Consider the following 21,213-nt stretch of genomic DNA (forward strand, 5'->3'; position numbering starts at 1 on the left):
CTAGCCCAGACTAGGCACCCCAACCCCATAACAATGGCACTCTTTGATGGCAAAGCCACAAATATGAAAATGATGTTTAGGAACAACTCATAAAACGTGTACAAGGTCTTCCGCTGGCCTTGGTGGCATTGGTGCGTTTATGGGGAAACAAACATTTTTCAGTGTTGGATTGTGTGCAAACATTTTATTCCTTGGATTTCAACAGTGCTGATTTTTATTAAAATCAGATAAAACTTCACAATGGAATCAAAGATGAGGTGTTGTGCAAACGTGCCTGTAAGGCATGGTACTCCACAGTACAGGAGACAAGCATCAACTGTCATATTGTACTGGTACCTAACAAAACAGACAATAATGTAAAGAATTAGTTTGATCAGTCAGCACTGTCCATTCTTAAATTAAATTAAACCATTTGGTGCTTTACGAAAGCCATTGATTCTTACGTCAAATGTACTACAATAATATAATTACACAAGACGACACAAAAATAAATCTGTTACAGTAGTAGAAATAATGTATACAGCCCAACAAATGTCCATATAAAAATATACATTACATTCAATCTATTTCTAAAGAATCCGATTACTTCCATGTTTAATACAAGTAAACCCAGTTCTAAAAAAAAAACAAAAAAAAAACAAACAAAAAAAAACATAACAGCCACAAACTCAAAATGAAAATAAAATCATGCTCTACTTTAATAAATTATACATTAAAATACACTTAATCTACAATTACTGATATATTACACCTGTTAAACTGAATAAAATGATCTTGCCGTAGGAAATCAATTGAGAGGTGACGGTCTTATCACATTAATGGATGACATATTTTGTGTCAGTCAAGTGTTAACATGGTCCCAAGGTGCCACTGATTGAATGCAACAGTTAAAGCTCCGATATTGTACCAAACAACGTCTAATCACAGTTGCACGCCATATAAAGAGCAAGGAAGTAAATAGTTTAGCCTCTGTGTTCAGTTCAGGACAATCTTGTTCCGGTGACAATGCCAATTACTTTTAAACATCATACATGAACTTGTGTGTTGGAGTAACGGTGGAATGCAGAGTTTAAAAGCAGAAAGGTGGCTCAAATGAACTGTACACCATGCACGTGCTGTAAATGGTGTGACGTCCTGGTGTGGGATCCACATTTTTTCATGCAAGGAATTCGCAAGGAGTATTCGGAATCAATTTGCCACAGGCTTTCCTGATCGCAAACTCAGAGTGCAACATAAACATCCTGCTCAGTATCTCACAGGTTTCAAAAACTATCCACCACCCTCAACATTGTGAAATCAAGACCATGTCCCTTTACCATTTTCTATTTTCTTTTTCCCCATGTCAACTCATTTAAATCACTCCCTGTAAACCTCCTAAGTTTATCCTTTTCCTAAGTGGAACTGGAAGGCATAACATTAATTAATAAACACGCCTTACACTTTGCTCTGCATATTACAGAGTGCATACTATGATGCCATTAAGGGGATGGATATACATTATCAACAATATGTGCAGTGGGACGGAATATAGCTTGAGGCTGAGAGAGAGGGGGGAAAGCCATAATGGGCATGTGAAATGGTGATCCTATTCTGTGCGTGCAAATACATCATCTATTAGAGGAACCCTATCAGATTCCTAAAACCTAATCTCCACAGAAGCTGCATGTCTTTTTGTTTGCTGTTACGACGTGGGAGACATTTAGTTGAGTGTATTAGTTGGATCAGTGGCCTCCTTACTCTCTTGCTAACCATTATACAGTGTTAGTCTTAACCCTTCTACGAGAGTGAGGGTACACTAAGGCATGGTGGACATAGTAAGGGCGGAAGCATCAGCACTACGGGGGTCCTTCACCCCGATGATGAGGTCATTAGTTCGCCTGGTGCCCTCCACCAATGAGAGAACTTCTCTCCTCTCAACTTTGTGCCCCTTGGCCTGGAGCAGCTCCACGTCTTCATCTAAAAACTTAGCTGTAGGAGAGAAATGGAAAATGAAGGAGGACAGAGTGAGGTTTGAGGGAAGAATGAACAGGTGGAGCAATCACTGTGTGTTTTTAACTGTATATCTATGAGGATGTAGCACACTCAGTACATTTACATGCACATCTTAATCAAGCTATGCTAAAAATTTGACTTTCTGGATGCAGTCCTTGTCCCAGTTAACACGCAATGGAGAAAATCGAATCACTGATGGGAAACATGGCCTCCTCCTCCACACTAGGTGGCGATATGTGTCTTGTCAGTGGTTTAAAATGGCCCCCTTTCCGTTTGACCTATTACATCATATAATGAACAAGAGTCTTTCATGCGTAATGTGTGCACTACTTATGGTACAGATAAGATGCTCGCTCTCCCTCAGGTGGTTTTTCTACCGGCTCTGTTTACCTTCTTCTGCGACTGGCTTACTAAGGATGTTTGTGTTTCAGGGTCATACACCAGCGCAGCGGCTGTGACGCATGCGCACATGCTTTACCCTATTAAAAGTCTGATTAAGCATATACAGACTGGACAAAATTGATTTCCAATCTGGGCCTTAATTGGATAATGATTTTACTCGGAGTAACATGTTTACATGCACTTAAGCTGTCCAGTTGAAGTCCCATTAAGGCAATAATTCGTTTTTTCACGCTCATGTAAACGTACTGACTGACTGTTCTTAATATTTATAGCATTATAGTGGATAGCACAAAAGGAAAACCATGCTAGGTGGCTAAAAATAAAGACATGTTTGACCGAAACCACACAACAGTAGGAAAAACTTACAGTCCACCAGGAGAGTGTCTGGCTCTAGCTGAGGGTGAAGCCTCCCGTACGCCAAACTGTCGCTCATGTTTTTACGTGAAGACAAAACATTCATCAGCACCTGTGGGGAACCAGTGAGATTTAATTTGACCACATGAGACCAGCACCACAATACATTTCTGACAAGATGCATTTAAGGTAAGTTAAATAACCTGCGTGATCCCACTGAGAGCTTTCTCTCCGTTAGAAGATCCCACGGCTACATACGTGCCACATAACCCCACAGCTGGCCTCACTGCTGTGGGCATCAGGAAGGACATGGGTCTTTTCCCAGGCTGGAGGCTGTTATGCTACAGCAAAAGAAAACTAAAATTATGAGGACCAAAGAAGGCTTAAACAAATCGAACTCAATAAGGAACCAATTAATAATCAATGAAGCCCAGATAAGAACACTGATTACCGGATTATGTGATGAGTTGAGTGTCTTATTAGGCCAAGAGAAGTCCAGGATCTGGCTATTCAAAAGGATTCCTGAAGGCGTCACTATCCTGCTGCCGAAAGGTCTGTTGAGTGAGCTAAAGCAAATAAAAGAAAACCTCCATTAATACAAATAAGCCATTAAATGTCACTGACGGTTTATTTAAATCACGGCATACCTCATGACCGACACAATGTGGTCATCTGGGCCCATGACCATGACCTGGGCAGCGACTGCGCTGTTCCCCAAGGTAAAGGGTGTGGTGTAATGGTTGACAGGGAATGCCTGAGAGTCGTTGATCATCTGGCGGAGCAGGGAAGCCTGTGATTTACTTGGGGATGAGAATAACAAGGGTTATGGATCAATGCGCTGTGGATAACATATTTAGAGATGTCGAGTGTTAGGGCGATCTTTACTTTAGCATCTTGGAGACGAGCTCTGAGACAGCAGTGTCAAACATGGGGTCCCCCAGTTCACTAGCCAGGCCAAGAGCTATCTTCACAGCCTGGGAGAGTAACACAAAATTAATAAATCGCTAAGTCCAATCAGGTAATTTAATTTGCAAAATGCTCAACAGTTGTAGTACTACCTCTGCTATCCAGTGGTAGGTGCTGTTCCTGGGCACCTGGCTTGTAATGTTGTAGCCTTCAAGGATGTTGAGGGCAGTGATCAAAGCAACGCCTGCATGAGGGGCTGGGGCGGCCATCACATGGTGACCTTCAGAGACACAAACAGGTCATATATTACAACACTGAATAACTTCAACAGTGAAAGCAGACAAAGAAAAGTCACACTGATGCAAACAACGCAACATGTAACTAGAAACCTCATAGAACAACAGGAGGACAAATGAAACAATGTGAGGAATAAAGACTTTTCCATAAACACTACAAAGAGAACACAGCCTGTGCTTGTGTACACAATGTTCTACCATAGGCACAGTTCACGCCTTGCACCTTATCAAGTGCAAGCGGACGTCTTTGGCTATTGTTAAGCACCTGCTGTGGGAACACAGAGTGCTCAGACAACAGGTGCTAGAAGATTTAGATCAACTCATTGTTATGCTGGTGTGTGGCACATGCACCTGGCAGCTCTCATCTGAATAATTCCTTTGTAGACATTTACCCTGATAGGTGATCTCTGCCGGCTCTTGCAGGACCGTGCTGTAGTTTCCAAAGTCCTCCTCTGTGAGCCATCCACCTCTTTCTTGCACCTGTTAAAAATACATATTTAAATTTCAAGCTTGTCACCAACTAAGTAACTTCCCCCTGGGATCAATAAAGTAATTCTGATTCTGATTCTGAACATTGCAGTCATCCGGCTCTCCGTGGGATAAAATGCTACTTATTTAAACGCTTACTCTCACCAGTCATGTCCTGTTTTAGACGGTTTAGTTGTATGCAACTTAAATTTCATTTTCACGCCATAACAGACAAACAAAGTGTGATGAAACCTTCATCACTACCTATTTATGTGATACAATGCTTGTAACATCCCTGACTCACCTCACATGTAAACTATATGGTATGGGAATACAGGCTGGGTCATCAGAGGAATCAGTTCCGCTTTCAATCAAACAAGCCCAAAACGTTGTGACTAGAGGGCGGTGCACCACTAATCCCTGCTTTACATTATGCAAACCACATAGGGCCAAACAAATATTTTGTTTGCATTATGCAGCGTGTGTCATTGAACATTGTGCTGGAAACAGAGCTCTTTTTGTTTGGAGTTTGGGGCAAATAATAATAATAAAAAAATGTCTTTTAATCATTCATTTGGACTTCACAATTACCTCACATTATTACTTACTACTACAAAAGATGATAGACAACACAGCACGGACTCCATGACTAATTATACTCACTTGCCAGTTTATTAGGAACCCTAGTGGAAATGAGCACATTCAAATGTGAGGGTCCTGCACTAAACCTTAGCTTCATGAAGGCTATGATTCAGCATTTGTTTATATTTTGGAGGCTGTGTGTACGGAGTTTGCACCAAATCATGTTACTATTATTTTAACAACCGCATTTTAGTCTACATAATTGAAACACTTTTGTGTTTAATTTCGTCCAGTTTAACAGCACCACAATCTACATCCCCTAAAATTATCTCAGAGCTGAATTACCCACCTTTCTTACGCTGTTTCATTAAAAATAGAAGTCATGAAAGAGTCATGAATTCTGTTTCATTAGATTAGAATGCATTTGTTTTCCCCAATATACCAAATGTTTTGGCAAATGCAAAATAGACATTGTTAGTCTAATAGCATAATTGCCTAAGTAGCATTTGAATGTTTTTGGAACGTCAAAAACTGACTTAGGCAATTATGCTATATCGCTAACGATATATATAGAAAACTTGTTCTTCCTTACTGCAGTTGCCATTTCCTGGGCCAGTTTTCCACTGTAGAACTCGGATATCCCTTTAACGGCGACGGCATCCAAAATGGCTGCTAAATCAAGGCGTCTGGTGAACAGTCCAGAAAGGGGAGCCTGGCCGTTGGGGAGGAACAGATCCCGAAACGCATCTGATATGTTTTGGTTCTCAACCTTTTCCAGAGCTTCGGCTTTTGGAGAAAGAGGAAGGACAGATGAGGTCAAACCTAATGTTTATATCCATTCACCACCATTAATCTGCATAAGGAGCGACATGACAGACAGTGACAGTCACACTGTGGTTTCCTTGACATTAGTCCACACTTACCCAAGTCATGAGTAACATTAAATCCATCTCTGGCCACATCTGCTGCCATGGTAACCACATCCTTCCATGACATCCTGATGAGATCATAGATCATGTAAGACTGACCTGATTTACAAATGTGTAAGACTGAAACAGATACTCAACTCCTCAATGGCTAAGAGATCACTTTGCTAATACTCCACACTACGTTAAATCTCCATACATGGATAAAGAAAGTTGGTTAGTGGTCTTAACACGCCTCTCAAACAGCTGAGCCATCTGGATCGTGATAATTACACAGTATCAGAGTAATTATAGCTCAGCACTCCGACTAAAAAAACAGTGTCTTTTCTTTGAACACAGCTGATGATACGTTCACTTTAGCACTCAAGAAGTGAGATCTTTAACAGTGAGACAATAAGAGGCATTGTCGGAGCTAAAATATTTTTGCTATTACGTTTAATTTATGCAGGGAATTTAAAACACATGGTTAATGATGCTATGAAAAAGAAAGCAGGGGATCCCGAAACCAACACAAGAGCTGCATCTATTAATAGCATGAGCAAAGGCTGAACAGCTACTGTACCTGCCATAGAGCTGGTGCGCCTGATGCATCCCACTGAGCATGCCTGGCACCCCCACGAGCAGGCCTGGCTGAAATGCAACATGTGAACCAGGTGCAGGTGTTAACCACTGTACAAAGCAATAGCAAATCAGTCTTCTGCACTTGTAGTAAATCTAAACAAGTATAAGCTAGAGTATTGCGGAAAAAAATCCTTACACTGAGATCAAGGTTCGTCAGAAGCATCTCCTCACGGATGCCAGCCGGTGCCGTCTCTCTGAAGTCGATGACCCTCGTCTCGTTCTTACGGATGTTGTGCACCAACATAACTCCGCCGCTGCATGTCGACAGAGTAAAATAAACGGTCTTATCGTTCATATTGAACCAAGTTTAAGGATTTTGCTTTAACAGAGGTGAATGTGTTCCTGTGACTCACCCTCCTATACCAGAGGTGTGAGGGTGGACAATTCCCAAACAGAGCGCAGCAGCAATAGCAGCATCCACACTGGAACCCTGCTTTCCCAGAACGTCAAACCCAAGAGACGTACACTGAGCCACATCTGTCACCACTGCTCCTTGGTTAAACACCTTGCAAAACAAAGGAGGGGGAGTAAACTTTAGAGGAGGACGTGTAGCTGCCCTTAATCCCATAATCACCCACACCCATCTGAGAGGAGAAATGCTATTGTAACGTGGTTGCAAAAGTACAATTGCATACAGCCGTACCTGTGGGTCTCCAAAGTAGATCTGCATGATGAGAGCCACAGTGACCCCCGTAGCAAAAGTGAGACAAGCTGTGATGATGACCGTCAGTCCATCTCGCTGGCAGGCACAGCCTTCTGTAAAGGGGTCTGAGGGAGTCTCCCGCAGTGACACAACATCTTGACTAGCCAGGTCTGAAGCTGAGGAGGGGAGACGCTGGAGGCGAGCCGACTTCAGAAACAGATCTGGGTCTGAGTTAATATAACAAAAAAAAGGAGACTTTATTGAACAGGGAAGAGCAGGACACCCTCGAATTAATTACTGAGTGCATGCAATGCAGCCTGACATGACTGACCGACCTGTATCTTGCTCACTCAGGACATTGTCATCATCCTTGCGAGATTTCATGGTGTTTTCCCCAGACATCACATCATCCTCCGGCAGCCTGGGGAAGCTGGTTATGCTCATGTAGTCCACTGGAGAGTAGGCACTCCCCAAGTTTGTCTCCGGATTAACATCTTTATCCAGCGAGCTTCCACTCGGGTACCCTGCCATGATTTCCGGGGCAGAGTTATGCATGACTACTGTTGATCCTGCAGTTATCTTCGTGGTGTGAAGGCGTCGGTTAGGGCTGCATGTCCATATTTCCACTCACATCCGCTTCCTTTTTTGGAGATTGCAAACCACAATACAGTCACCCAGGTAAAAAGAAATCTCTGTGATTATACCTTTATGAACCACTAGTCTCGCCGTGGCGCTGGTGAATTACCGCATCTATTAGACCTTTCTTTATATCCCGATTAATCACAGCTCTCCAGGAGAAGATATATAGTTTTCCTTTTTAATACTGACTCCCTCGCTACAAGATCACTGCAGCTGCTTCTCTTCGGGCTCTACTTAAGACAGGCCAGGACACAGTGTAGCTCCGATGATGGTGCATTTTCTGCCACCTGCAGAAAATATAGAAACAAGCAAGAAGCCGCGCAGATCAATTAGTTTTGGACGGAGTATTCCACTGCCGTAGGCTACCTTTGACTCCTCCTTGTATTTACCTAAACGACACAAGTAAAACAACAGCAAGCTAATAGTAATTCAATCGCGTGCGCTAATAATAATGGGCGCATATGTCTATGGCGCAGAAAAACGATATTGTCACGATGAAACAAGGCCATTATTTCCGGTTAAATCGCAAACATAGATCCTGAATCAAGGTGCTGCTATGTGCGTGTCATACGTTTATCCGTCGCTTCAAGCCAACGCTTCCCTGTCGGCAATTCAGAGCAAACATGCGGCTAAAAAAACTCAATGCTCAATCAGTGCTACCTACCGTCGTCGTAAAACGCATGCAGTCGAATAAAATTCACAGTTGGAGGTGCTATTTGGGATCGTTAAAGCAGCGCAGGTGAGCCGGCCGGTGTCCTCCTCCCACTCCTCTTCTTCCTCCTCCTTCGTCTGTTCAGCGAAAGCGCAGCAGCTTCTGAGAAGATGGCTTCATGTCGGGACAACCGGTATGACTTGTCGAACACACAGCTATGAAGAATCTGCGCAAATACCGGTGGTTGTGAATTCGGCTTTAACAGCAAACACAATCCGGAGCCTCGCTTTAAATTAAGTGTTACATTGTTTAACCTACGCACATTCCCAATCGGTTTTTATTATTGTTGTGCATCCACGTACCAATGACAAACGCGCTTCCCGATGGCGTCGAGGCTCAAATCACATCTTATCTTCGGCCACGCAGGAAACTAAAATCCTCCCTCAAGCGAACTGGACGGAGTGGATGAACGGGTTACCACGGATGTGTAGAAATGTGTTCAATTTACAGTCCCTCCCCTGAGGCCTTATTGCTTTGTGGTTTCTCTGGCGGAGGACTACGGGAGTCTCAAATGTCAATGCGCAGCTGTGATGACATCCGTCAGTGGTAAATTCTTAAAATTCTTGAACTAGATTTGCCAAGGTAAGACACACCTGCCCATCTGACAAGTGGTTTTCATTTCCAACCTGACAGATGAGCTGTTCTCCTACTTAAATGTAGATGTAAATGTCAAAATCCATCAATCAAATTCAGGGGTATCCTCTCTGAGGAGACAAACTCACTGTACTCAGTTGACATTTTCTTGACAAAGACACATTTTACAGTTACCTCACTGAGGACAAAGGGAAATTGCAGCGTTACAGCATCCACCTCACAGGTAATGTAGCATTTAAAGGCTGAACATCTGCACAAAGGCTGATCAGGATATGAAATAAAAGAAAATGACTGAATAACTACAACAAAGCAGTGCTATCAGCGTCTTTTATGGCAAGCATCCTAAACAGTGGTGTATAAGATGAGATAAAATAAGACGGTCCTTATCCCACAGTAGGAAAATGGGCAGTGTTGCAGCAGCATACTGTTTAAAGGACAGCACACTAGAAAACTAAATGCAATAGATGTTGTACATGTTTGTTTACAGCCTCACAACAGCAGGAAGGAAGGGCCTACGGTAACGCTCCTGCGCACAGCGCGGGTGGAGCAGTTGACTGCTGAAGGCGCTGCCCACTGCTCTTACGGTGCTATGAAGGGGGCGGGAGCGGTTTTCCATCAGGGATGACAGCTTTGCTATCATCCTCCGATCACCCACCACCTCCTCAGGCTCAAGAGGGCAGCCCAGAACAGAGCCAGCCTTCTTCTCCAGTCTGTTCAGGCTCTTTTTGTCTGCCGCTGAGATGCTGCCACTACCAACTCATAAAAAGCCCACAGTATTGCTTCCTGCACTCCGTGTCTGGAGAATCTGGCCTTTAAAAAGTGCACTAATGCGCAGCATCACGCTCCTCCATGCTCAAACAGCCCTTATGGAGCCTGAAAGTTTGTTTTGTGCTACTGTTGTCCTGTCCAGCCACAAAATGGTGGTCCTATTAAACACAAACCAGATGGGATGGTGGTGTGCCACGCGTTCTCACAAACACAGCTGGAAGGACAAATATCCCATTTGGAGTCATCCACTGCGTTTCTTTGCAGTATTTCAAGTGTAAAGTCCCGATTCATGCAGGCTCCTCTGAACAGCTGATGCTGAGATGTGACTGGCATTTGAACTTTGGATAGCATTTTCATCAAATGATTGTGACTTTAAATTATGAAACATATTAAAAAAAATAAGAGAAAACACTTGATTGAATGTTCAAACCCATGGACAGGAGGGCCACTGTATGATTCATGCCTTTTGATAGTTTTCTCACTTAATAACTTCTGCTGCTGTCGAGTTTCCTGTCTAAACTAATTTACGCCTACTGTATGTTACTTGATAGCACCCCTCCCACATTCAATACACAGACTGTACTTACATACTGTTACCACACCCACCAGTTTACTTCTTCTTTTTTCTTGCCGTAATACAGAATATACTGGACATTACAGTTTGAAGCTACTTTTATATATATATATATACCCTTTTGAACCACTAGTCTCGCCGTGGCGCTGGTGAATTACTGCATCTATTAGATCTATTAGATGTTTCTTAATATATATAGATATGTATAAGCAAAACGTAGTTGATACCTGATACATTATTTAACTTTAAGTATCTAAATGTATCAAAATTAATTGAAATTGACCGCTGAAATGCTGCTTATATACACTCACTTGCCAGTCCATTAGGTACACTGATGAAAACTATTATCTATTCAAATCTCTTCTAATTTGACAGCCCTGCACTAAATCTTATCTGCATGAAGGTTATGGTATTAAACATTTGTTTAAAATAACTGAGAGAGCTTCAAGTTTGTTTTCATTTTGGAGGCTGTGGTTAGTAGCATTGTATGTACACTTAGGTGATTAATTCAATGCAGTTTAACAGCAACACAAAGTCCAAAATGCTCATACAGTTGACTTTTCCGTCATAAACTGGACAATATAACAGTCATGCAGGGAGACATAGTGATGATGAATTGTCCAGTGTTTAGTTACATAACACAGATGTTCCCTATTTTGCAACAACGTTTTCAACCACCTTTATTAGGTGACACTTTGCTGTCTCTCCGCTGGCCCACATGAAAATAATGACACAAGATTCAGGTATTAACCTGAGCATTTATTGGTATTGTTATGGTTGTTGTTGTTTTTTTTTTATTTATTATCTTCTTTTTTTGGCGGGTACCTGTGTTTTCTGAATGGATGCTGGAAAACCCATCCGGCGATTTTTTGCATAGGTCTTGCCTGTCTCAGCGGGCGACCGCCCACTCTGGGGATGGAGAATCGGTACATCACAAAAACCATGCAGAAATAGTGAAAGGCACAATCACCATAGATATCAGATACACCAAATTTTATATGTCTATATATTTCTTTTTTTTTTATTATTTTAAGGTGGGGAGGGGTGTACTAATTGAGATGTAACACGGGTGAAACCCCCAAGTGTTTTTAAGCTGCCATCATTTCAGGGCACAACATAAAACGTATGGAACTCCCCAGACATTCAGCGCCTTTCATTTAAAACATCCTATTGTTGAACAACTATTAGCTATACTGGAAAATACAAGCATATTCTGTCATGTTTTTTTATTTCATTTTTATAATACATATAGTTACTATAATTTTTAAATATATAGACTATTTGTCTCCTGCCTCTTTCTGACCACACCCACCTCCCCTCACACCGCATAGGCTCGACACACTGGGTGACCGTTCCCTCTCCCCGATTTTGTATGACTTCCACTCTTAAAACCACACCTTTCGCTAATAATCACACACAACATACTGAAAACAAGTTTCCTTTTTACATGACACCGGTGAGAAAGGAAAGAAATGAAGAAAAGGGGGACATGTTTGCAGCTGCAGAGGAACCAGGGGTGACTTTTTTTTTTTTTTTTTAATGCACACACAAACACCTTTCGATCTCTCATCTTTACCCTGTTTTCAGTCCGAGACACTGAAGTCTCCCTCTGAGGCATGGTCAGTTAGAATAGTAAGCCCCTGGAGAGCGTGGAAGCCTAAACAGAGATCGCCAAGCGTTTATGATGTGAGTGTGCGCACTGGACTCATCACCTCTGATCAGTCCTCTGCTCTAAAGGAATCGACGGGATACATTGTAGTCGTCTTAAAAACAAACAAACAAACCAAAAATATTCATAATTTTAGCATAAATTAACACATTTGAACAAAACTGAGTCATTTATAGGATTACTGGCAGAAATTACCAGATTTTTTTTTTTTTTTGTATGTGGCTCAAACTTATTAAGATGTTCCGGACACTCTTTTAAAAGACGTCGTACTGAATCCTCACCAGCTAAGCAGACCCCTGGAGGGCAGTGTTTGCCTATGGCACGTCAACTTGTGAGTCTAGTGCTGTTTTAATAGTGTGTCTCACCAAGTTGGGACCGAAAGCTGGGGTAAAGACGTCACGTTTGGCCACTGAAACGCCCTCTTGGTTTGTAAATGAGCACAGAGGTGAGGCAGAGAGTGGATTCTCATCAGTCCCATTGGACACAATGTTGCGGACTCAAGTCCTGAGAGGCTTTGACATCTAACAGAGCATTTATAAAGTGTTCCTTTTTTTTAATATTTACAAGAGAAACAAATGACCAATATTCATGTGTTTGTTTTTTGTTTTTTTGAAGGAGTTTCTAGCATTTAACACGTCGGTACATCTTCTCACACGCAGTCTGAAACGAAAAAAGAAAAGAAAAAATACCACAAAAGAAAAAAAAACAACAACAAGCACACGGCACGCTGCTAAAACTTTTGACTCACAAAATGTATGACAGTGCAAACTTACATCCATGTCTCAAATAATTTACAAACATTAGTATACACTTCAGCACCATTGTTTACTATTGTTGTTGAATACATATCAGTAAGCTGGATCTTAAGTAAGTGGACACTCTCAGAGCGGGATGTGCTAACGAGAAAGACAGTAACGTGTTTGCACATCCATGAGCAAGATGTCGAAAGGGTTGAATGTGGAAGGAAGATGCCCGTTGTTCTCCGAACAGTTGTCTCAGTGAAGTCAATGGTTGAAAGAAAAACAAGAAAAAAAAAAGAAACTCACACACAAATCGGACTGATGTGTACAATGGATGATGTCACTTTTTTTTTGGTGTTCACGTGGTTGATGTAGGATCGCAGCACACACGGTGGAGAAAACATGACTGGTGTGTGCCGGGCGCGGTGCTTGGGATCACGGAGGAAGCGATTAATGATTTAAGGTTAATGATCCGCAGTGAGAATTTTATGATTCGTTGACTTTAAAAACCAAATGTCTACTTTCGCTTTGCCTGATGGGGGTTTTACTTCCTGTTCTGGTGGAAACGCGACAAAAAACAAAGAGGCCGCAAACTGTCGTTTTAAAAACAAATTGCAAGAAAACCGTGCAACAAAACAAAATAAAGAGTTTCCGTCGATACCGCTCTGCACTTTCCAATAACCTGCCACGCCCTGTAACCCACAGGCAAGCCCTTCCACCAAATTCCTTATCAGGGAGGATTTTATAGGTGTTCATGACACCTATCATTATGTTTACAAACGGACTATTCATTATCCAAATGAAGGCATCTGGATATGCAAAACATCGTCCAATAAGGTTTAATATCAAGATTCAGCATCTGCGCAGTGGGTTACATCACACTTTCCTATGATCATTTCTTCATAACTACATTATTTCTAAACAATCTACATTTAATTAATTGTTTCCTTTTACTCTTTAGTCTGTTTTGCACGCCCTCTCACCATCTTCAACCTGCTCTTACCCTTCACAAGGCGAGGCGAGAGGAATCTCGCAACAGTTTTGTTTCCTCTCGGTGAAAACGTGTCGCGCCGCATTCCCTCGCCACCGTCTTTGAACTTCGGCGGCGGCGAGCCCAGCCGGAGAGAAACAAATGCCTGGGGATGTTTTCCTCTCGCTCTCGTCACTCACGGTATAATGCTTTCATCTCGTCTGAATGAAAATAAAGCTGCATTTTGACATGATCTGCCCCCCACCCAACATAAAAGCCTTGAAGATGTGATGGGATGTTTTTGCTGTAAAACAAAAAAAAGACAAAAAACTGCATCTCTGTTTTGCGACACTTCCACCAGAACACTTAAATCCTCCAATCAGAGCAAAGTAAAATTATTTTGAAGATTTAAGAGTTAAATTGATTAAAAAAAACATGCTTTGAGGAAGAATGAAAGAAAGGAGAAAGAAATTACTAAGATAGGACAGAAAATTAAGAGAACTTAACTTTTTAGTTGTTTTTTTTTTGACATTACTATTACTACGTTTAACTTGTATAAATATTCTGAAGACTTTTTTTGTTTGGATACTGCAATGGACAAGAAGTATAATCAGGGTCTACATAAGCTTACTCAGAGGGCTCGGTTCGTAACAGCAGCAAACTACCACTTAGTTAGTCAGTGGTTTACTGGTATCTGAGGGTATTATGATATAATTTGCAGAAATCAAAGCAAATATGCCGTGTGTGAACATGCTATATGTAATCATGTGTGTCCTAAGTTGGCTATGCACTACTAATGCCCTCAGAGTAAACGATGCCCCCCTGGTTGCTAGGGAGTTTAGTGGCAGAAGTTACGCTTGCTGGGCTGGTGAAGGAAGGTGTTTCTGGCGTGGGCTGCGTGGCGAGGGACCTGTTCCCTGGTGCGGTTTTGGCGTTGGATGCGGTTGCGGCCCAGATGGCGCCGCTCAGTGCGGGCTTTGCTACGCTGGACCCTGGCCACCTGGGTGACCTTGGCCAGGGCTCCCGCCTGGGCAGCTGCTCCACGGCTCACCCTGGTGGGCATGGTGGTGTGAGCAGCGGGGGCAGCAGCCGGTTCGGCCGCCCGGCTGCCGGGGGAAAAAAAAAATTAAGCGTTGGGAATCTCGAGTGAAAACAGGTGCTCGTCAAAGTGCGGCACGTGTCGGTATTTCTTACCTCACGCTGCCTGCGAGGCTGACGATGCTTTCCTCTCCCACCACAGACAGGTTGCTGTTGGAGACCATAGACAGGTTGTTCGGGGAGACGTACACAGACATGCTGGGGTGCTCTATGAGCAGGTCTTCCATCGGGCTGGCCTCCGCTGTGGCTCCCTCTGCAGTGAAACAGGGGGGAGGGGTGACAAACCAACTCTCATCCATGCAGCCTCTCTCTGAGCCTGCCTTACTACTACGCCCACTGCCCCCACACTCACTCCCAGAGCCTGGGGACATCGACGGGGTGGAGGAGGGCGTGGACAGTCTGGTCCGTCTTGGCATGGACACAGGTGTAATGACCCCCAGGTCTGATGGGCTAGGGCTAGGACAAGCCAGCGGGTCAGACGATGCTACTGCACCCCGTGCCCGACCTTTAAGTGTCCTACGACGCTTGTGGGGTGGTTGGGGACTGGGCGCCGGGCATTCAGTCCTCGTATGTGTGTCTTGATGGTTTGACAGGTTATTATCTGGGGATGATTGCGCAATGAGTGGGGTTACCGTCTCATCCTCCACCTGCATCACGCACTCAGATGCTGCTGGGGATGGGACGGCCAGTAAAGACAAGGTGTTGCATACGGGAGGGGAATTTTGAAAAAGAATTGTGCAAAAATTTGGCAAAAAAAAAAAAGCCATGCGGGTCGAAGGGGGTAATTTTAAAGGGATCACATACGCACGCGCACACATACCAGTGTGGGGAATGTAAGGGTGTTTAAAATAATTGGAGGAAGGGAAGAAGAGGGGGGTAAGGAAACACAAAACATAAAAGAGTCACATCATTAGTTGTGTTGACCCTCTAAGGTTGTGATTATGCCAGTGACATAATGTTTGCCATGACTCTGCAGAGAGGCACTCCTACACTTTGTTTGGTTGCGTTCTGAACAGGCACAAGAGCAAATTTTCCATTCCCTACACTCGCCTTTGCCATGATCGAGATCATAAACAAAGCGGACGGAGATGCATGTTCCCAGCAAATTAGGTGTTTCCATCATTTGACGGAAAACATGGAGGCAGGGCAGCAACGTGGACGAGCACCATTGTAGCTGCGCCACACCCTGACTCATGCTTCACCCCATCATCCCCATTGTTGAATCCATACTTTCAATGTTAGTCATAATTATGGGCATGCAAGAGACAATGCAAGTATTTCTAAGAGCGTGAAACACAACAGCACTAATTCTCACATTGGCGCGGCTTTAAAATAACACACTGATCGAACGCTAAAATCTCACCAGGCAGGTTGACGAGCATCCATCCCTCCTCGTCGGCCTCCGTCACGCATGGGTTGGGTCCCTTCAGCTCAGCTGCCACCTCTTCCACCTCCCCGAACAACAGGTTGCTAAGACGCTGAAACATGGCTGCCGGTATAGTCAAGTGTTGATTGGTGACTCTGGTGCTTATTGTCGTCCACAAAGAAAAAGCTGTAGCTGCCTTTTTGAATTTCTTGTTTGTATAACTTTAAGGTTTATGCTTTTCTTTGTCTGATTTTTCTTTCTTTTTTTTTCACTTGAAGCCCCTTGCAGGATGTTGGTTTTGTCAAACAGGGGTGGAGAGGCTTCTGTAGTGCAAATGTAAGGTTTCACTTGGTTTAGAGCAAAGGCCTGGGGAGAGGAGGAGACAAAAATGGATTTGATTAGTGAGCAAGGTGTGTGGTAAGAGCTTTCTCTGGGTTATTTTAAGAAACAGTACAACAGTCTATATCTATTACGAGCCAGACAGATAAGCAAACACTGTGATTTCTCAATTGCCAAAACAAAAACGATAAAACTACAAAAAACTAAATGGTATATATAGACTGTTACACAATGACAACCTTGAGTGTGAAGTACAGTGCATTGGCAGACGGACACTGAGCTTCAGTGTTTGGAATAAAATGAGAATATTAAGAGTATTTTAAGAAGAAAGAAGTTAATGAACAAGCGAAGAGCTGGTGGACAATGACTCCCCTCCCCCATTGGATCTAGAGAGCCAATCAGCACAGTCTCAGGACAGATGGACAGGCCAGAGGAGAAGAAGAGGAGCAGGAGGTGATACAAAGAGCCGGACTCTCGCAAAATCAAACAAAGTGAGCGTGCAGAACGCCAAAAGAACGACAGAAACGTTGTGACAGAAGGGACTGAGGCAAAGGACGAGGGCCTGACCTATATATGTGACCAGGATGATGTAACGTTAAACAGATGTTTGAACAGCCATCGCCTACAAGAGAAACCTTCACGTGTTCAAAGGCAGAGTGTTATTTACTCAGACTGTGTGAGTGCAGAAGAAGGGATGACTGCGGGGATCACAGAGTGCAAATTCCACTGGCAAGACCGCTGACACACTTTAAAATATGTCCTGAATTTCAGGTTAAAACAACTTTTTTCCTTTTTTGTGTGTAAAAGGTTCACATTTCCATAATAACCTATTTCATCCCAGACTCCATCAGATGAAGCTGATAATTTCACAAATGAGTAGCTCAAGAAATTACAGAAGTTAGTGACACTGAGTGTGCACAGTGTATGTGTGTGACAGGGATTTATGCACAAAGAGACATGGAAGCAGATATGCATGGATGCTTGGTGGGAAGCTGACACTTAAGTCCTTGTTTGGAGAATCACCATGGTGGCCAGGAACATAAATGTAAGACATGTCCTAATTGCAGTCATACAGCCTCTGGGATTTCTGTTGTCATATAAAATAACAGAAATTGTCATACATTTGCATGGGTGAATGCTTAAAATAATTAGACAAAGTAAGAGATAAATGAAACGAGAGAGAAGATGAGATAATACTGCAGGGCCCCAGGCTCTATTTTCAATACCCAGGTTGTTTAAAAGTTTGTTTTGACTTGCTTGTGATAAGTGGTATAGTCAACACTAAGATTGCTGTAACACATTCTTGGACTAGTCGCAAATTAAACCACAAGACTAGGACAAATAAATTGACAAACAACGCTTTTGTGAGAAGGCCTCTGGGCTGATTTTCATCCACAAATCACGCACTCTCTGCATGAACTACATGCAGCACTTCCTAGATAACAACAACTTTATCACCTTGGTTATTGTACAAGCTAATTCTAGGCTATCTGAGTGGTGCAGACACTGATACTGCCTGAAAGTGCACGAAAAGCAGACACCGACATGACCTATATTCTGGAAGAGAGGGCTTCTGGTTTTTCTCCCCCAGATTGGTGTTGTGTGGAAGCATTAGCAGCTCCACCTGTTAGCAATGATGAACGTTATTTGATTCTGAATATCTTGCATGGGAAATTGCAGAAAGGTTAATGTAAAGGCAAATTTGTTTAAAAGGTGTCAGTAAAGACATGCATGATGATATAAGAAGTCTTCTATTAACTACAGCAGACTGTATTGTGAGTGCTGTTTTACTGTACTTTAGTGTGCATTTTTAGCATAGCAAGGACAACAGGTGAAATTTATATCTTTATATTGTAACTCTTGCTCATTAATATGTTAAATAAGTAGGTACAACCAAAAAAGAGATTATGAAAAGGGCCCATTTACCATCAGATTGAACGGCTGCAGAGAGCAGAAGAAGATTTTCTCATGGTGTGTTTATTTAATGAGCATGACAGGCTTTAATTTGTGCTTTTTATTTTACAGCCACATTTTAAATAATAATTTTAAGAAGACATAACTGCACGGGCTGATGTATAAAAAAGATTTAAAACCTGGAAGATCCTTTAAAAAAATAAATAAATAAAAAAGTGGGCGGGGCCAGTGCAAACGAAAACAAGACGCACGTCACGTCACGTCACGTCACTGACGTTGACTGAGAGGATCCAGCCTATTTTTGCGACCGAGAAGGAAAAAAAGAGGTCTGAATACCAAACATAGCAAAAAAATATAGGCTGTTGCGACCGCGTTTCTACACCATAAATATGTTTTTATCTTTAAACTGTATTCTGCAACACTGTGCCGCAAAGAATCCGCTTGTTGAACGGATGCTATTTTCGATGGCCATCGTCTGGAGTTGAAAGCCTCCTGAAAAAAAAAAAAATATGCTGCTCCTCACAACAGCCGTGTTTACACTTTAAATACACGAAGACACTCGTTTTTCTCTGCTGGAAACAAACGCCCTGGCTTCAGGTTGTCGACGGCCGTGAGAAGACTCGACTTTCCGTGTAGGTTATATCCAGGTTAAACATGAATTATCCGTATAAGCTCTGCAGCTGAGGGGTCAAAGCAATGACAGTTGTGGCTCAGCGACGCTGCGCGAAAGACATCGACTGGTTTATGCTGCTGTTAAGACGATGCGACAGTTATTTGTCTACATGTCACAAGTTCCTTCCTTCTCTTTGAAATAAAAAGGGAGGTCTGTCTGCCATGAAAAAAAAAAAAAAAACCATTAACATCCGCCATCGACTCCACATCAGCGTTTGGTGCAATTTGCAAAACAAGCTGTTGGCGTCCTGTAGGATAAAAACGGATGTAGGATATTTTTTCCCCCGGAATATAGGACGTCGAATCGTCCCAATTAAGCCTTTTTGTCAGGGCCGCTATCATATCTATTCATGACCTAATAATAGGTGTAGCAGTCAAAGATAGCCTGTATTATTGAGTCAATGACAAACAAAGACATGTAATTCCTCCAAATGCATGATTTCATGATGGCAGATATCCAGTGGATGTGTCGTGTGTATAAATATACGAGGAATGCAGCAGGTTCACTAGCGAGATGTAGTTTGATACCTCCTTACAGCAAATAGTTTAACACATAACACACCGAGTATTAGATAAAGAAAAGCAAAATGAGAAACGGCTTACCTGCCTTTGCAGTGTTTTTTTTCAAGTTGTAAACGAGATCTCACACACAGTAGAAACGACAACTCTTAAAGCATAGCTTTAGATAGCCTTTATGTGAGGTAGTTAAAACACCATTATACAAAAATAAAAGGCTTTCTTCTCAGAAGAAGGGCTTCGTGTAAAAAGTTTACACTGATGTTTGTATTTTAGATCATAACATCTGCAGCTTTTTCCTCCTCTACTCTATTTTTGTTTTCTTCCGCTGCAGGTTTTCCTCTGTTTATTGCTGCCTCCAGCTGATCCTCGGATCAGAATGTAGAACGTACAAAACAGCTGATTGTGAGATCACAATACTCCAGGCCACGCCCACGTCCCCGCCCACCCCAAACAAAACAGCCAATCAGAATTTTACACCCGCAACAAGCCGGTCCTCTGGGTAACAGGGTGGGGGGCTGGGCATGATGAGCTGTCAACCTGCAACCCTGGTGGATATGGTGTACTCGAATCGGAGGCTGATCCGTGATCAGCTTCCACGGTCAGCATCCCTGCAGTCAGAGAGTATCGGCTGGGGGATGGTAAGCTGACCCTGAGTCTGTGCTCGCATAGCCGTGAAGACGGGCCATCCACCAAGCGCAAAGATGAAGATCTGGTGACAGAAAAGTGGTTAAAGGGCCAGCCTGGCACTTGATTAAATGGTTTCAGCTACAGACCGAGGAAGATGAGGCTGTTTTAACAAACCTCTTCTATCAAAACTAATGCCAATCTCACATTTATAAATTCCTAACTAAACCACTGTGCACAAACTAGACTAGTTTTCCTTTATCCATGCCGGTGATGTCACTTTAAATTTTGTTTGTAAATAGACTTCACCCCCCTCACCCCTCACATCGTTTTCCTTTTTTTTCCCACCTCTCCTTGGTGGGGCAGGACCTCAATGCGCTTTTCAACCTTTACCAACCAATCGCATTAGGATTTTCTGAATGCAGCATTTGAGTAACCAATGAGCGCTGTGCAGGTTTTAAACCCCCCTGGTGGTCGCTCTGTCGCCCTGCAATCTGTAAAGCTCCGGGAGTATGCACAGTCCTGTATTATTGCAGCTTGTGCACACTGGTGACTGTGCAAAGGCGTGTTTTTGCACAAGTGTGTTTCTCTAGGGGAAAGATCACCCTGTGTTGTTATAAAATCGATACACCGTAGTGCATAGTCCTCACAGCCTGAGTGTGTTGCATACATGTTCATGTCCACATATATGTGCCTGCACCAGAGTGCATTCTTCAGTAAAGCGTGAGCCCACTGCCACTATTTATAGCACTTATTACCGACAAAGTCTAGCTATGACAATAGGTTTCCAAGATCTTTGAGGTGGGTGCACAGAGTTGGGCCTGT

The 21,213-nt window shown here is 42.8% G+C and overlaps 2 protein-coding genes across 8 annotated transcripts; both read right to left on the reverse strand.

The window, feature by feature from the left end:
• Positions 1-169: 169 nt before the first annotated feature.
• LOC125017053 (glutathione hydrolase 7) lies at positions 170-11,076 on the reverse strand. Of its 3 annotated transcripts, none has more exons than XM_047599936.1 (17): positions 8,844-11,076; positions 8,494-8,707; positions 7,526-8,116; positions 7,191-7,417; positions 6,901-7,052; positions 6,684-6,801; positions 6,489-6,595; positions 5,924-5,997; positions 5,593-5,786; positions 4,343-4,430; positions 3,807-3,934; positions 3,634-3,722; positions 3,396-3,548; positions 3,200-3,314; positions 2,952-3,089; positions 2,761-2,860; positions 170-1,968 (listed from the first exon to the last, which is right to left on the reverse strand). In XM_047599936.1, the coding sequence occupies exons 3-17, from the start codon at positions 7,743-7,745 to the stop codon at positions 1,796-1,798; spliced, it is 2,076 nt and encodes a 691-aa protein (XP_047455892.1). In that variant the 5' UTR covers positions 7,746-8,116; positions 8,494-8,707; positions 8,844-11,076; the 3' UTR covers positions 170-1,795. The 3 variants fall into 3 exon arrangements, with proteins under 3 accessions (XP_047455892.1, XP_047455953.1, XP_047456031.1); XM_047599997.1 differs by having other exon boundaries at positions 7,526-7,830; positions 7,936-8,116; positions 8,494-11,076; XM_047600075.1 differs by having other exon boundaries at positions 6,489-6,556; positions 8,494-11,076.
• A 1,606-nt stretch (positions 11,077-12,682) lies between these two features.
• Positions 12,683-20,153, reverse strand: LOC125017256 (tumor protein p53-inducible nuclear protein 2). Of its 5 annotated transcripts, none has more exons than XM_047600465.1 (5): positions 19,849-20,152; positions 16,318-16,686; positions 15,307-15,555; positions 15,051-15,207; positions 12,683-14,962 (listed from the first exon to the last, which is right to left on the reverse strand). In XM_047600465.1, the coding sequence occupies exons 2-5, from the start codon at positions 16,439-16,441 to the stop codon at positions 14,695-14,697; spliced, it is 798 nt and encodes a 265-aa protein (XP_047456421.1). In that variant the 5' UTR covers positions 16,442-16,686; positions 19,849-20,152; the 3' UTR covers positions 12,683-14,694. The 5 variants fall into 5 exon arrangements, with proteins under 5 accessions (XP_047456421.1, XP_047456336.1, XP_047456243.1 ...); XM_047600380.1 differs by having other exon boundaries at positions 15,307-15,621; XM_047600287.1 differs by having other exon boundaries at positions 15,307-15,624.
• Positions 20,154-21,213: the final 1,060 nt, after the last annotated feature.

This window comes from Mugil cephalus, chromosome 1 (assembly GCF_022458985.1).
Source record: "Mugil cephalus isolate CIBA_MC_2020 chromosome 1, CIBA_Mcephalus_1.1, whole genome shotgun sequence".
Classification (NCBI taxonomy): Eukaryota; Metazoa; Chordata; class Actinopteri; order Mugiliformes; family Mugilidae; genus Mugil; species Mugil cephalus.